This window comes from Nelumbo nucifera, chromosome 4 (assembly GCF_055504915.1).
Source record: "Nelumbo nucifera cultivar China Antique chromosome 4, China Antique-T2T, whole genome shotgun sequence".
In the NCBI taxonomy this organism is placed as follows: Eukaryota; Viridiplantae; Streptophyta; class Magnoliopsida; order Proteales; family Nelumbonaceae; genus Nelumbo; species Nelumbo nucifera.
The window spans coordinates 45,441,695-45,457,223 of NC_142652.1; the positions used below are offsets into that span (position 1 = coordinate 45,441,695).

The window sequence follows — 15,529 nt, forward strand, 5'->3', positions numbered from 1 at the left end:
GTAAAATTTATAAAATAATTAAGCACATGTACAAGGTTTAAATTGAATGCATTTATAATTCTATATTTACACTACTGTTAAAAATATAAATAAGATTATAGAACTTTCTTTTGATTAAAATACTTATTTTTGAATTTAATTTCTATTTAATTATAGGATTTAAATTATAAATTAAACTAACTAATACTTTTCACGTCATTCAATTCTTCCTTATTTTTTTATAAATAAACAATAAAAAGATGAAAAATATATAAAATTTATATATTATTACTATCATTATTATCATCTATAATTGCCACTTACCGATTTCTATAAGACTCTAAACAAAGTTCGTGCATTCCACGGATCTCGAATTTTTTTACTTTTCTTTTTTTTTTTTTTCGTGAGTGAAAGGTCTTGATTAGTTAATTATATATAACTCGAAACCCGTATCCGAGCTGGAAAAATCCTCTCCCGCTGAGTCGGCTGAGATATTCTCTCAGCCCTCTTTTCTGTAAACCCTAGATGACATCATTTCTCTTCTCCATGATCTTAACCCTGGATTTTTAAAACCTTCAAACAGTTGGGGGAAGACGATGGAGAGTGTTTTGACAGCGACGGAGAAGCAGAGCATGGTCTCGTCCTTCCTTGAAATTGCTGTGGGGCAATCAGCAGATACGGCGAGACAGTTCTTGCAGGTCAGTCACATTTGGTTTTCCTTTAACTGTTACTATTTTTTTCCCTTTATTTGAATTGATGCCATTTGGGTTTTGATTCACGACGTGCCAGCTCTTGTAACTAGTTTATGCTTCTATTTTTCTGGTTTTTCTTTATTTGGCAATTTGGGCTAGCTTTATCTATAAATCTGCAGTAGCTTTTCGTCTGGTTAAGTGGCTTCTAATTTGTTCATGGTGGTAAGGGCATTAGACTGCTGTCGACGCCTATTGGTAAGTTTTATTTAAGAGATCCGGTGCTATTTGAGTGAAGAAATTATGAGTTTTTAAGGGATCATGGGAAGAACTATTTCCCAATTAGGCTATAGGCATCGGGATTATGCTCCTATTTTGCGGTTCAACTTCAGTATTGATTTCTTACGCACGTGTAAACCACTCTCTATGTGATTTCGTGAGTGTTATTTTAATAAAAGATAATGCAATTCATCCTTGTGCCAACATCTATGGTTTAATAAGATTAGTTGAATTGGGTTTTTGGTGATTGAAGTGCCCTTAATTCTATATGCTACATAGGACCTTCCGAGGCATGAGAAAAAGTCTTTCATTTGGTAGGCCTAGAGGTACATGTTCTATAGGTAAGTCAGTTATAGTTGTCCAGTAGGATCTTGATCCCTTCACCATGCACTTTGTTTTTGGAGACACTTTTTCATGGGAGAGACATTCCATATGCTTGGCATTACCATAAGCTATAGTTTTCAAGCTGCCAAGGCGAGGCTGGGTGACGGCAGGGCTCCCTTTTGCCTAGTCACTTAGGTAGGCGCCTAGGCGATGGATTTTTTTGAATACAACCATGAATCCTCGAGTAATTTTCTAGGTCCCATTAGCAAGCATCAACTATATTTCACTAGTAATTGTCTATAATCTTCATAAAAAATGTACAAGCTTCATTTAAAACATAGAAAATCAGCATATTCATGAAAACTGGAAGAAAGAAAAGGAATTTCAGAAAATAGAGGGACCGTGTCCTAAGGAAAGAAGAAAGAAATGATGAAAGATGGTGAAGAAGAGAAAAATCAATATGTGTTGATTCGACAAAATGTTGAGTTCTTCCTTGCTTATCAATTTAGGTTTTTAAGGGTTTGTTCGTTTCCTCTTAACTCTTATCTCTTAAGAGGAATATTTTAACTTTAAGAGAAAAATGGTTGTTCGTTTCCTCTTATCTCTTATCTCTTAAAGTGCAATCATACAATTTTTTATTTTACAATGATACCCCCAAAAAGACAAACAAAAACTCTCATATATGGGGTCAAAATGGATATTTAATAATTTTCAGAATTCAGAATTCGGAACAACATTCTCTGCATTTAGAGTTCAGAGGAAAGAAAAAGTTCACCAATACCAATATACCTCTTAATGTAATTATTGCACTTTCAAATGTCAGACTTCAGAGCAAACGAACAGGCCCTAAGTCTTTGAGGGTTCAATATCATACATGTTGATTGAACCCTAACAAATAAGGAAATAATAGAAAGAAACTAATGTTTTAACTCAAATTGAACAATTTAGTTTAATAATGTCTTTTTTATAATAATCTCAAAAAAATATGAAAACATATAATAGAACCATTTTTTAAATACCTTGGAAATTAAGTGAGGCAACCTTCCATGGGTGACTTGTTGCCTAGGTGTTGCCTGGACAACTATGCCATAAGCAAGATGGTTACACGACTGATGTGGAAGATATTTGTGATAGTTACAGAATGGCAAGAATTGTAGTAGGTAAAACAACCATCTTAGTTGGATGCTCTCAATGTCAATGAATGTACACCTTTTTTTTTTTATAGATCAGTATCCTTGTTTTTGACCACTGTGAAATTATTATAGGGGCCATTACTTGGTATTGTGACAAATCTTGGGTTGAAAAGTGTCTGAATGTGGGTTTGAGTTTGAGAGCAGCCAATATATGTAAAAAGTGACAAGCTTATGTCCATATCCAGTCCATCCCTTCCAAACACCAGATAGCCAACTTGATCTAACAAAAAAAGGACTTGGATTTCCATGACCAAAACTGGGTAATGACCCTTTTTTATAGTTATTAAAATCATCAGATTGGGCTCAATTTTTACCACCATAGTCATCAAGATGGTGTTTACAAATTGAGAGGTTTGGATTAGCACAATATTCATAGATTTTCCTGTAGTATCTAGTTTATGGTAGCTTTTTGGCTTAGTGATCCTTTCCTGTATGCTTGGAGGCTCATGAAATATACTCGAAGGAACAAGCACTGTCATTCCTGTCAACCTTGATTTTTAGTTGATCTTTATTATTATTTTTTTGGTTGATATTAGTTGATATCTTATAGTATGCCATGGAGTAATTTTCCATCCTATGGAATCACATGGTGGGATGGTATGGTACAGGCAACAAGCTGGAAGCTTGAAGAAGCTATTCAGTTGTTCTATGTTGGAAATGAAGGTGGAGGACCCTCGTCTTCCCACTCTCCACCAGGAGAAGATGTTCAGCCATTGCCTGAAGAAAGTTCAAGGTAAGAGAATATGCTGAACATCTGAAACTTCTGAAGATGTTGACTCATGCTGACTTGATCTGATTTTTCTCCAAAATCCTGTTTATCTGCTGGTTTCAGTGGACAGGCAAAGGACATTGTAAATGAAAATGTTGGGCAAGATGATGCAAGTGAAGTACGCCCTCCTTTACCAGTGAAAAGAGAGGCTCTTTATGATGATGCTATGCTGTATAGGTATTGTTTGATCCATCTTTCTAATTTATTCTGTTCTCATGAAAATTGTTTGTTGTGCAACATCTTTTAATAACAATTTATTAATTTATAACTTTGGATTCTTACCTTGCAGTTAATGTATTTAGTAAGACTTAGTCTTGTTTATGTGAAACCACAGGGACTCATTGAGTGTTTCATTGGTTTCCTTTTTTCTTTACTTTTTTTCTCTTCATCCTATAATCTTGGCCTTTTAATCACCCATTCCCAAAACATATATTGCTCTTTTTCCATTTTAATGAAAATTCTTTTCTTTTATAATAAAAATTATTCTGGCCTCCCATAGGATGTACATTTTTGCTTTTGGGATGGGATATAGTTCTGGTTTGGGAATTGGAAAATGCCAAGGCCTGAAGCTGATCTGATTATTAATTGGGTTCATGATTTCCAGCACAAGTCTGATAAATTAGCCAGTTTATTCTTTAATATGGTGGTGGTATTACGATTGGTTGAGAGTTGAGACACATTCCATCTTTCCTTTGCTAAATTGCACTTGTGTACTACATTTTTTTCTTATTTTGTTTCTTTGCATTTTATTTTTTCCTACATCTTTATGCTAGACTCTCATTTGCTAACTGCAATTGGTTCTGGTAGAAGTAGTTTGTATGTGATATAGTTTTGATTCATAAAATTTTGTTCTTATGTTCTATATCAAGTACCTATTCCATCATTATTTTATTTTTGCTAATTGCATTTGGTTTTTGTGGAAGTAAGTTGTTTGCGCTTCTATTTTACATTACTAGTTTATTGTTCTTTAGGTCTTCGTGTGCTTCTTTTTGTAGGGTGTATCTGGAAATTTGGGTCACTGTTCATCTTTGACATGTATAGACTGATGTTATCAAAGTATTGACTAGTTGTTTTCTGATGAAAAGTGCATTGGCTAGTTTCAACTGGTCTACTGGCTAGTCAGTTGAGGCAACACTAATTGCATTACTAATTAGTTGGTCAATAGCCATTATGTAATTGCCTAGGATGATTGAGATTGACTAGAATGACTAATGCCTAGTTGACCTAGCCAATCGCTATGTTATTTTAAAACTTTATTTGCTTGTTAGAATCTCTAATATATAAAATAATCATATAATGCTTTTATATTTTAGAGCAATGCTATTTGCTTATCGCATTTCTGGTTGGACAAGGTTGGGGTGATAACATATAAAATAGAAGCGGAAATACATTGCCCCAATACATCAATTACAAGAAAGTGGCAATTATCAATATATATATAATTATAAAATAAGGTATAAATTTAAGAGAAGAAGAATTCTTTTAGGTCTTCTTCCAATCAATGATTGATAATAAATACTCTAAACTAAATGCTCTACATCATTCCTTTATTGCATATTTGCAGTCTGTATTTACTTATATATGAGATTGCATCACTATCTCAAATTTACAATGATTTTTTAGTCTGTTAGTCAGTGCATAGGCACCATTATTTTTATGTGAGAAACCAAAACAACTAGTCATTACTTCACCATATTGACAAATACTGTTACCAACAATTATATCTGATTATTTTTTGACAGTCTTTTTGATATGTTATAAAATTAAAAGCATTCATTAATGGTAAAAATAAAAAAGATGAAACTGCAAAAATTTTACCCCCCCAGTCATGAGTAGAAAGTTGCAGCCAATGAAGCTGGATAGAGACTCGTAACAGAGACTAAAAACAGTAAATGCATTAGCCTGTCATATGCCCCCTCCCCCAAAATACAATGTGTCTTATTACCCTTACTTTTGGAGGTGTTATGTTATTGCATAGCTGTTTCCAAGTGATAACGGATTTCTTCTGTTAGAAGTGCTGACTTGCATTTCCTCTTGTTAATTATGTGTCTTTAAATAATCAAGTCTCTTTCACTTGTTTACTCCAGATCTTCAAGGATGGGATATCCATCACATGAAACAAGTTCCATGATTGCATTTCGTAATTTTGATGAGGAGATGAAACAGCCTGGCGTTTGGGAATCAGACCAAAGTGCTGCATCTACAACAGATAGTCCTCGAGATAATCTTGCTTCTTTGTATCGTCCACCTTTTGCCTTGATGCACCATGGTTTCTTTGAGAAGGTATTAATGGTTTATGATGTTGGAGTTTTTATTTGATCATTTTATTTCAAAGCCTTGGCTATGAAAAGTTATTTGTTTACTCCTGATCAGAAACAATCCATCTCCTAAAGGGATCCTTTCCCTTACAGGCCCCATTCCTCAAGTAAATTATAATCATGGTTCCCTAACCATCTCTAAAAAACTCCCATGGCAGATGACCTTGGGTTGCCAAAAAGCAGCAGTCAAAGTTTAATTCAATCCTCCCTCTTTGGGTGGTTTAGTGGAATTTTCTCAACTTAAGAAGACATTGCGTTGTATTATTATTCTATTTTATTTTCTCATAATGGTTGTTACTTGGATATTGGTTCTTTTCCCCCTCTCCTTCAAGGACTTTGGAAAGGGCATATGATTTGGTTGATTTGTCATTCTTCAATGAAGTGATGAAATGATTTGATTTTGGGGAAAGATGGCGTGAATTGGTTATGGGATGTATACGAACTTGTATGGTAGGGTGGTGTGTTTTTTTCTACCCCCTTTTTGCATTCTTTACCACTAATTGCAAAAGTTCCTCTAGGAATCTGGGGAGAGGATGTAGAATTGATAGAGATGGTTGCAATTTGTAGATGATACTATTCTGTTTTGTGAAGAAGGTGAGGGGGTGGATTCAAAATATGAAATTGGTGGGTGCAACTTTTTGAGATAATTTCGAATTTAAAGGTTCATTTTGAAAAGAGTTGTGTAGTGGGTATCAAATTGGCAGAAGGGGAGGTGGAGAGTTTTGTGATTTTGGGTTGTAGGGTGCTTCAGTGGCCTATGAACTACTTAGGTGGTTTTTGGAATCCAATGATTGAGAGAATTGAGAAAAGATTGGCCTCTTGGAAGAAGAATTATCTTTTATTTGTGGTAGAGTGAATTTAAGATGGATAAATTGATGATTGATTTCTTGTGGGAACTAGGGGAAGAGAAAAAGGATCACAGGGTTAAATGGAAGGTGGTGGGTGGAACCGTGGAAGTAAGGAGTGTGGTGGGTTGTGTTTTAAAAGGCGTTGGAGGCGTATGCCTGGAGGTGCTCCCAAAATGCCCGAGGTGTATGCTAGAGGCTCTGACACCTCTAAGGCTTACACCTTAGGTGCAAGAGGTGTGCACCTCATACGCTTTTTTCATGAGGCATGTTACGCCTCATGCACACTTCATATAAAAAGACAGAAAAAAAGAAAGGAAAAGAAAGGGAAGGGAAAGAAAAAGAAAGAGAAAAAAAAAGAGAAAGGAAAGAAAAGAAAAGGGAAGGGAAGAGAAGATGAGGGGAAAGAAAGTGGGCTAGGGGTAGAGCCCCGGGCCCCCTTGGCTGGGGGCTTTGCCCCCTAAAACCCCCAGCCCCTTTTCAGTGGCATCACGTAAGGAGTGTGGTCGGTTGTGTTTTAAAAGGCGTTGGAGGCGTATGCCTGGAGGTGCTCCCAAAATGCCCGAGGTGTATGCTAGAGGCTCTGACACCTCTAAGGCTTACACCTTAGGTGCAAGAGGTGTGCACCTCATACGCTTTTTTCATGAGGCATGTTACGCCTCATGCACACTTCATATAAAAAGACAGAAAAAAAGAAAGGAAAAGAAAGGGAAGGGAAAGAAAAAGAAAGAGAAAAAAAACAGAGAAAGGAAAGAAAAGAAAAGGGAAGGGAAGAGAAGATGAGGGGAAAGAAAGTGGGCTAGGGGTAGAGCCCCAGACCCCCTTGGCTGGGGGCTTTGCCCCCTAAAACCCCCAGCCCCTTTTCAGTGGCATCACAATTTGTTTATTTTTTTTTGTTTTATGTGTTAGGTGGTCTTGCTCTTCTCTGACTCGCTTGCCTCTGCTTCAACAAGACCCCCTTTCAACTAGTATGCATCTTCATTCTTCTTAATATAAAAGATTTTTATTAAAAATAAAGAAAAATGAGATCCTCCTTCCTCTTCTTCCTCCTCATCCCCCTCCATTTAAGGAAGCTTATGCCTCCTTGTGTGCGGGACATAGGGAGGCTTATGCCTCTTACGTTCTGGACTACACCTCACGCCTCTAGGTTGTGGAACGCCTTGTGTCACACCTCCGTGTTTTAAAACATTGTTGGTGGTTCAGGCATTGGGAATATTCAAAATAGGAATATGGTACTGTTGGGGAAATGGTTGTGGAGGTTGCTAGTGGATAGGGATAAATTATAGGTGAGGGTGATCAAAGGTATACATGGAGTTGTGGCTAACAGTTGGGATACTGGAACTTCAGCTAGGGCTACAAGAGGGGGAGAGTGCTTTGGAGATGCACAAGAGCTGCTGTGTGTTGAATGGTGTGGGAGGAGAGGAGTTTGAGAATTTTTGGTGATAAAGGAAGAAGCTATGTTGAAATTTTGAAATCATTACATTCAGAGTTGGTTAATGGGTGAAGCCCATTGTTTGAGGATGTTCCACTGGCTGCTTCAGGTCCAACCAAGGCTGTGACAGTTTCCATTTGGTCTCCTCCTAGTTGTGTCTTTGTCAAGTTGAACTTTGATGGCAGTAGCAAAGGAAATCCTTGTCCTTTGGGCATTGGAGGAGTATTCAGGAATGAAGTGGGCAGAATTTTAGCCAGTGTTTTTGGGCTTGATTGGTGTAGGGGACTCACTTAGAGATGAGGTGATGACAGCTCTGGAAGGAGTGCAAAGGGCTAAGGAGCCCAACATTAAAAAATTGATAGTTGAAGGTGATTCAAAGTTGATGATTGATTGGTTGCAAATGGAGGAAGCTGGCTTACAGTACTACCTTAATGATAGGAAGAAGTTTAAGTGTCTGACGCAAAATATGGAAATAAGAGTGCAAAGGGCTAAGGAGCCCAACATTAAAAAATTGATAGTTGAAGGTGATTCAAAGTTGATGATTGATTGGTTGCAAAAGGAGGAAGCTGGCTTACAGTGCTACCTTAATGATAGGAAGAAGTTTAAGGGTCTGACGCAAAATATGGAAATAAGATTGCAATGGGTTAAATTAAAAGGACTGCTAACTTGTTTTTAGATGCACTTGCAAATGTGGGGAGGGATCTTTTGTTTTCGGCTATTGTGCAATCACATTTTTTGGGGAGAGCTAAAGGCTTGTTTGGTTCATGGGAATTGGTCTGGAATCGTTATAGGTGAGAGTGATCAAAGGTATACTATACATGGAGTTGTGGCTAACAGTTGGGACACTGGAACTTCAGCTAGGGCTACAAGAGGGGGAGAATGCTTTGGAGATGCACAAGAGCTACTGTGTGTTGGATGGTGTGGGAGGAGAGGAGTTTGAGAATTTTTGGTGATAAAGGAAGAAGCTATGTTGAAATTTTGAAATCATTACATTCAGAGTTGGGCAATGGGTGAAGCCCATTGTTTTAAGACGTTCCACTGGCTGCTTCAGGTCCAACCAAGGCTGTGACAGTTTCCATTTGGTCTCCTCCTAGTTGTGTCTTTGTCAAGTTGAACTTTGATGGCAGTAGCAAAGGAAATTCTGGTCCTTTGGGCATTGGAGGAGTATTCAGGAATGAAGTGGGCAGAATTTTAGCCAGTGTTTTTGGGCTTGATTGGTGTAGGGGACTCACTTAGAGATGAGGTGGTGACAGCTCTGGAAGGAGTGCAAAGGGCTAAGGAGCTCAACATTCAAAAATTGATAGTTAAAGGTGATTCAAAGTTGATGATTGGTTGCAAAAGGAGGAAGCTGGCTTACAGTGCTACCTTAATGATAGGAAGAAGTTTAAGTGGCTGACATAAAATATGGAAATAAGGTTGCAATGGGTTAAAAGGACTGCTAACTTGTTTATAGTTGCACTTGCAAATGTGGGGAGGGATCTTTTGTTTTGGGCTATCGTGTAATCACTTTTTTTGGGGAGAGCTAAAGGCTCGTTTGGTTCGCGGGAATTGGTCTGGAATCGGAATCTGAATGGCCATTCCGATTCCAACTACTTGGTTGCAGGGAATCGGAATCCCATTCCCATTCCTAGTGGAATGGCATTCCCCCATTTGAGGGAATGATCATTCCCTCCCCCCCTCCCTTGGTAATGACATTCCATTCCAACTCCTGTCTGGACCAAACAGACTAAGAGAGTTTATCTCTCCTCCATTCTGATTTACCTTGCTTAATTTTAAATTTTTAATGAATTTTCACAGTTAATTAAAAACAAAAAGTATTTTCTAACCCTAAAGAATTATTCCTAGGCCTATGAATTGTTGAGTTTTTCTTATTCTTTTCATCTTCCCTTATTGTCCGTTCCAGTTATTCATAGTTAGGTGGTGCTTGGTAACATTGTACTGACCTTTGACTCTTTTTTATTTTTTATTTTTTTTGCTGTTCAGAGGTTAGATGGTTCATGGTTGTTCGGTTAAACTGAACATACCTCTGGATTCTGAAAATTCCTCCTAAATTCTCAGAGCATGACTAACCTCTAAATAAATTCATCACTAAATTGAAATATCGATTAAACAATATTGTCTTTTAACAACCCCAAATATAATGTAATGTAAAAATTATGTATTGTACGCTATGATATGTTTAGATATAAAATAAAATATTTTATACTAAAAGCAATATACAATATTATAATCAAGAATAATGTATTATCATATATTTATGCAATATAACATATAAATATCTTTATATGCTCTAAATCATTAATATTATATTATTTTAGAATAATAAATAATATTTTTAATATATTTTATAGCTGACCCCCTAGGATAAGGCATGGATGATGATGGTGATTTTTAATATATTTTATAGTATTATATTAAATCCAATATAGAATCAACATCATCATCCAAGCCTTATCCCATATGGGGTTGGCTACATTAATCCTGTTTTGCCATTCTGTTTTGTTTAATGTCATCCATTGTTAAATCTTTTTTTATATTTTTTGTCAAGTATTTATTTTTGACAATTGAAAAGAAAACTTTATTATGAAAATATGGGAACTGTTACAAGTAGCCCAAAGAGAGGCATGAGGTGTTACCTCCCTTGGAAGTGTAAAATATAACGGAGCACTAATAATAAACCATTACAAGGTAGCCCAGTACAGATGTTCATTCAAAACCCCTTGTTTAGCAAGATAATCAGCCATAGCATTTATTGGCCTGCCCACCCGATGTAAGCAAACATTCCTATTCCTTGATCCTTGCAGCACCAAATGACTTGAGCTCAGGTTTGTTAATCAACCCACAACAACCTTAGCGTTTCTTCAATTAGAAGATTCTCAACACCAAGTTGATTTGTAATTTGAATTCCTTGTAAAGCTGCCAATAACTCAGCCGGTCAGCCCTATTTGAGTCTCCTATTCCCACTGGACCCAAGTACATGGCTAGGATATTACTATCCTTATCATAGTTGTCAAGGTGACAAGGTGCCCTTGGGGGCTCACCTTGTGGGCTCGCCTAATTGCCAAGCAGTTTTGTACAGTGTGTTACAAAATACTTCTATATTCTTAATTTTTGAGGTTATAATTATAAAATAGACATTATTAAACTAAACTATTCATTTAGTGTGTTTAGAACTCAGTTACTTGGAACTTAGTTCTAAACAACTTGCCTCAGTCGTTTAGAACTCAGTCGTTGTGGAGTCTATAACTTGAGTTGTTCCTAGGCCTCCTTTTGGTTTGGGCCTTGTATTTTTTTCCTTCTCGAATAAAATTACCTTACCTTTCAAAAAAAAATTTTAGGGTTTAATCAACATGAGCATTGCTAAATTCTGTATTGAACCCTCAAAGACTTCAAAACCTGAACCAATAAGTAAGGAAGAACTTAAAATGTTGTCTAATCAAAATGTTTCTTCTTCTTCTTCTTCTTCTTCTTCTTTTTCCACCTTTTCTTTTCTTCTTCTCCTATAACAAAAATTGGGATTCAGCTCCTATATGTTTTGAATTTTCATTCTTTCTTCTTTTTCTTCTCATGAATATGTTGGAATATGTTGATTTTCTATGTTTTAAGTCTTTAACACGAGGTTTATACTTTTCTTATGAAAATTATGGATAATTATCAAGGAAATATGGTTATGGTCCTTAATTCCTTATGGAACCTAGGGAACTACCCTAGGATATATGTTTTTTACTTGAAAAAAATCCATTGCCTAGGCGACTAGGCGACAAGGCACCCCCTGTTGTCTAGCCTTGCTTTGGTGCCTTGAAAAACTATGATTCCTATTTCTCAAAACCCCTACTATCACCTGGGGGGCCAGGATTGCCTTGACTACTTCCATAAAAGTTCAGCTTAACCCAATCTTCAGGATTGCCTTGACATCTCCTTTTCTTGAAATATTCTTGCATTCCTTTCTTCCCAAATTGTCCAAAGTGCAGCTGCTAATACATTTTCACATAATCGTCCCTCTTTTGGTGGGCCACACAAAGACCGACAGGTCAAAGGGTAAACTTACATCAGTAGGTAGGTTCCACCTGTAAACAGTGGACTTACAATTGACTTGTGAGAGTCAAGAATTTCTGCTCAATCGTCACAGCACTGTTTACAGCATTAGAAACCTCATTCCCAGAAATCTCTACATCTAGTACTTTTAGTTTTAGCGGGTAATCATCCAAAGTCTTGACCTTCTAGAAAGAGACCTGGTGCTTTCTACCTTTGTCAAAGAATTCTGAAAAGGCTATGAAGGAGCCTTTATCATTTATCTTACATTCAACTACATATCTTCTTCCTGCATGAGTGGGTAACTCCTTCCAGCTTGACTTACCTTTTGAGCAAGGTTTAGAGATAAAGCCTCATGCTTGGCAACGGTTCTGCGGGTCACAAGGTTCAGATCCGACCCGCAGAACTGTTGCCAATTTACCTCCCCTGATCTTTAGACCGAAGTGCACCTTAATCTTCATCTCCTCAAAAAACAAGTTTTTTGCTTCAACTTTTAGAGCTCTTCTTTAGTGTGTGGCTGTCACAAAGTTCTCTGTTTAACCATACCCATTGTTAAATCTTACTACTTTGACCTATGTTCTTTTTGGTTTATCCCTAACCCTACTAGCCTCTTCAACTTACAACAGATCACTTCTTATGATTGCTGTGTGCTGTCAAAGGTCTTCTATGCATGTGATTCAACTATTTTAGTCTACTTTCTCTCATTTTATTACCTATTGGAGCTACTACTAGGTTCCTTCAAATGGCTTCATTTCTGACCATATGCATTCTAGTATTCTTACTCATCCATCTCAGCATATGCATTTCTGCCACACTCATTTTCGTGACTGCCCAATACTGCTCCATACAATATTTTTTATCAAAAAAAAAAAACAACTGCTCCATACAACATAGCTGGCCTCACAACTTCTTTATAGAATTTTCCTTTTAATTTCAGCAGTATTCACCTGTAACATAAGATTCCAGATGCACCTCTCCATTTTGCCCATCCATCTCTAATTCTATGGGTGACATCCTCTTCAATCTTTCCATGTTATGAATTATTGGAACAAGGTACCGGAAAAGTTCATGTTGAGATATCTCTTCTTCTCCAATCCTAAATGTTTCCTGGTTTTCACTCCTATCATGTATTCTGTTTTTGATAAATGAGAGTAATTTTATTAAAATAAATATCAGAAATGCAAGCAGCCTAGGAAGAGGCACGAGATGTTACCTCCCCCAAGGACTGAATCTTAAACATTAAACATGCCCAAACCTGAGATACAAATTACTAAGTAGCCCAAAACAGATCACCCCTTGACAGCCCTTGCTTGGCCAAAGAATCGGCCATTACATCTGCTGATCTACTAACCCACTGGAACCTAACAGTCATATTTCTTGTCATCCATTTAACTTTCTTTAACAGATCCCTGTAGCCCCAACAAACTGTGTCTGGGCTATTCAGCCAGCCCATTACTACCTTGGAATCTCCTACTAACAAATTGTTCACTCTAATTGACTAGCCATCTATATACCTTGTACCGCTGCTAGTAGCTCTGCCCTTACAGAATCACCTTCACCCACTGGTCATGAAAAAAGAGACAACATATTGCTGTCTTTATCTCTCAGAATCCCTCCAATTCCGGATGGCCCTGGGTTACCTTGGCAGCTGCCATCAAAGTTCAATTTTACCACTCCATCCGGTGGAGGTTTCCATTCAACTTGTAATTTGTTCTTAGTGGAGACTGTAGAAGCCACTGGTTCCCAATTTCTCCTTAAGTCATCAAAGGAGATATCAGCCAACACTTGTGAAGATTTCAGCCATGAAATTGTCTTTGTCAATATACATTCGACTTCAGCAAGACTTCTTTCCTTTTCTTGAAATATTCTAGCATTTCTCTCCTCCCATAAAATCCACAAAGGGCTTTAAAGAAAGATGCGCAAGTGAAAGAGCCAACTGGGTTTAGAGTCCAGACTCTTTTGTCCGGGTTAGTGGGGTCTAGGTACACCGAATCTAGAAGCAAAAACAACTCTGAGACACAATGAAATTCTTCATCCCTTAACTCTCTCCGAAACCCAAAATCCCAATTTAAAGCCAAAGGGCAAACCGGGGGGGGGGGGCGGGGGAAGGAACCAAGAAATGGGTTTCTTTTTAAAGAGGGAGATGAAATAGCGAGAAGGGAAACGGTCATTTAGGGGTTGAGTGCTCACCCTAGTATCTTTCCAAAAAAGAATAGAGTTTCGAGAACAAGCATCGTACCTTACAAACCTGAGGAATTTAGGGATAATGCCAGAGATAGCCTTCCAAGGTGTTGTGAGCAAAGCTCTTCGGGATACCCCCGCATCCCAACCTGATTTAGAACAGCCATGGATACTTTTCACTACTTCATGCCACAACCTCTCCCTCTCCAGGGGCCACCTCCAAAGCCACTTACCTAAAAGAGCCTCATTCTTACTCACCACATTCCCTAAGCCTAGTCTTCCTTTTTTGCTCCGACTCACCACCTCCCACCTAATCAAGTGATCTTTTTTTCTTCACCAGGTTCCCATAGGAAGTCCCTCATCAGTTTTTCCAACCTCTTTGCCTCCCTTTTAGGAATTCTAAAGACTGACAGAAAGTATAAAGGAAAGTTGGCTAAAGTTGCTTTAATCAAAGTAACTCCACCACCCATGGAGATGTAGTTCCTCTTCCAAGCTGCCAATCTTTTTTCAAAATTTTCAACCACCGGATTCCAGAACCTACTTTCCTTTGGATTTGCACCTAGAGGAAGTCCTAGATAGGATAGAGGCCATTGAGAGCAAGTGCATTCTAACAAGGCTGCTATAGACTCCACCTCCTCTCTGTGCAAATGAACCCCCCACAACACAACTCTTCTCAAAATTTACCTTCAAATTCGAGGCCTTTTCAAAGTGAACTATTAAATCCTTTAGATTCCTTATCTCTGTCAAATCACAACCTTCGCAAAAGATTATTATATCATATGCAAATTGGAGATGGGTTATTGACACTCTATCTCTACCTATTCTCCACCCTCTTAGGGATCTGTCTCCATTTGCTTCTGAGAGGAGTCTACTAAAAGCATTGGCGACTAAAGTGAAAAGGAAAGGTGACATGGGATCACCTTGTCTTAGACCCTTGCTAGTTGGGAAAAAAATCAATAACTACCCCTTTGACTAGGATGGAATAATGACAACTAGAGAGGCAACCGTTTATCCATTTGTACCACTTATCCCCAAACCCACACGTCCTTAGCACGAGTGATAAGAATCCCCAATCCACTAAGTCATAGGCCTTTTCAAGGTCAAGTTTACAAACATAACCTTTATGCCCCGATCTCCTCATCTCCTCTATACATTCATTTGCTATTAGAATCTGATGTCTCCCCTGAACAAAAGCTCCTTGCGCTTAGCTAATAAGACAAGGAAGCACCTGTTTTATCCTCAAGGATAAGACTTTTGCCACAATCTTGTAAACACTAGTCACCAAACTAATAGGTCTAAAGTCCTTTGGATGCTTGGCCTCTTTCTTTTTCGTAATTAAGGCTAAAAAAGTAGCATTAATTCCCTGACTCATCACTTGATTGTTCTCAAATTCCTTGAAGACCTCAATTAAATCTTCTTTGACTATGTCCCAACAATCTTGAAAGAAAGCCATTGTAAACCCATCTGGCCCTGGTGCTTTAGATCTGT

At 37.7% G+C, this 15,529-nt stretch overlaps 1 protein-coding gene across 7 annotated transcripts in view; it reads left to right on the forward strand.

Moving 5' to 3' along the window:
- Positions 1-348: 348 nt before the first annotated feature.
- The window catches only part of LOC104606991 (UBX domain-containing protein), a 51,582-nt gene continuing 36,401 nt past the window's right edge, over positions 349-15,529 (forward strand). For 4 of the 7 annotated variants that reach the window (XR_016085480.1, XR_016085481.1, XM_010272472.3 and 1 more), the window contains exons 1-4: positions 439-677; positions 3,073-3,197; positions 3,297-3,410; positions 5,321-5,516. Coding sequence is in view for 4 of the 7 variants with exons in the window: in XM_010272472.3 (XP_010270774.1) it covers positions 576-677; positions 3,073-3,197; positions 3,297-3,410; positions 5,321-5,516 (537 nt within the window). In the remaining 3 variants the exon portion in view is untranslated. Of the gene's footprint in view, positions 678-3,072; positions 3,198-3,296; positions 3,411-5,320; positions 5,517-15,529 lie in introns of all 7 variants that reach the window. The other 3 variants (XM_010272471.3, XM_088903100.1, XR_736875.3) reach the window with 3 other exon arrangements.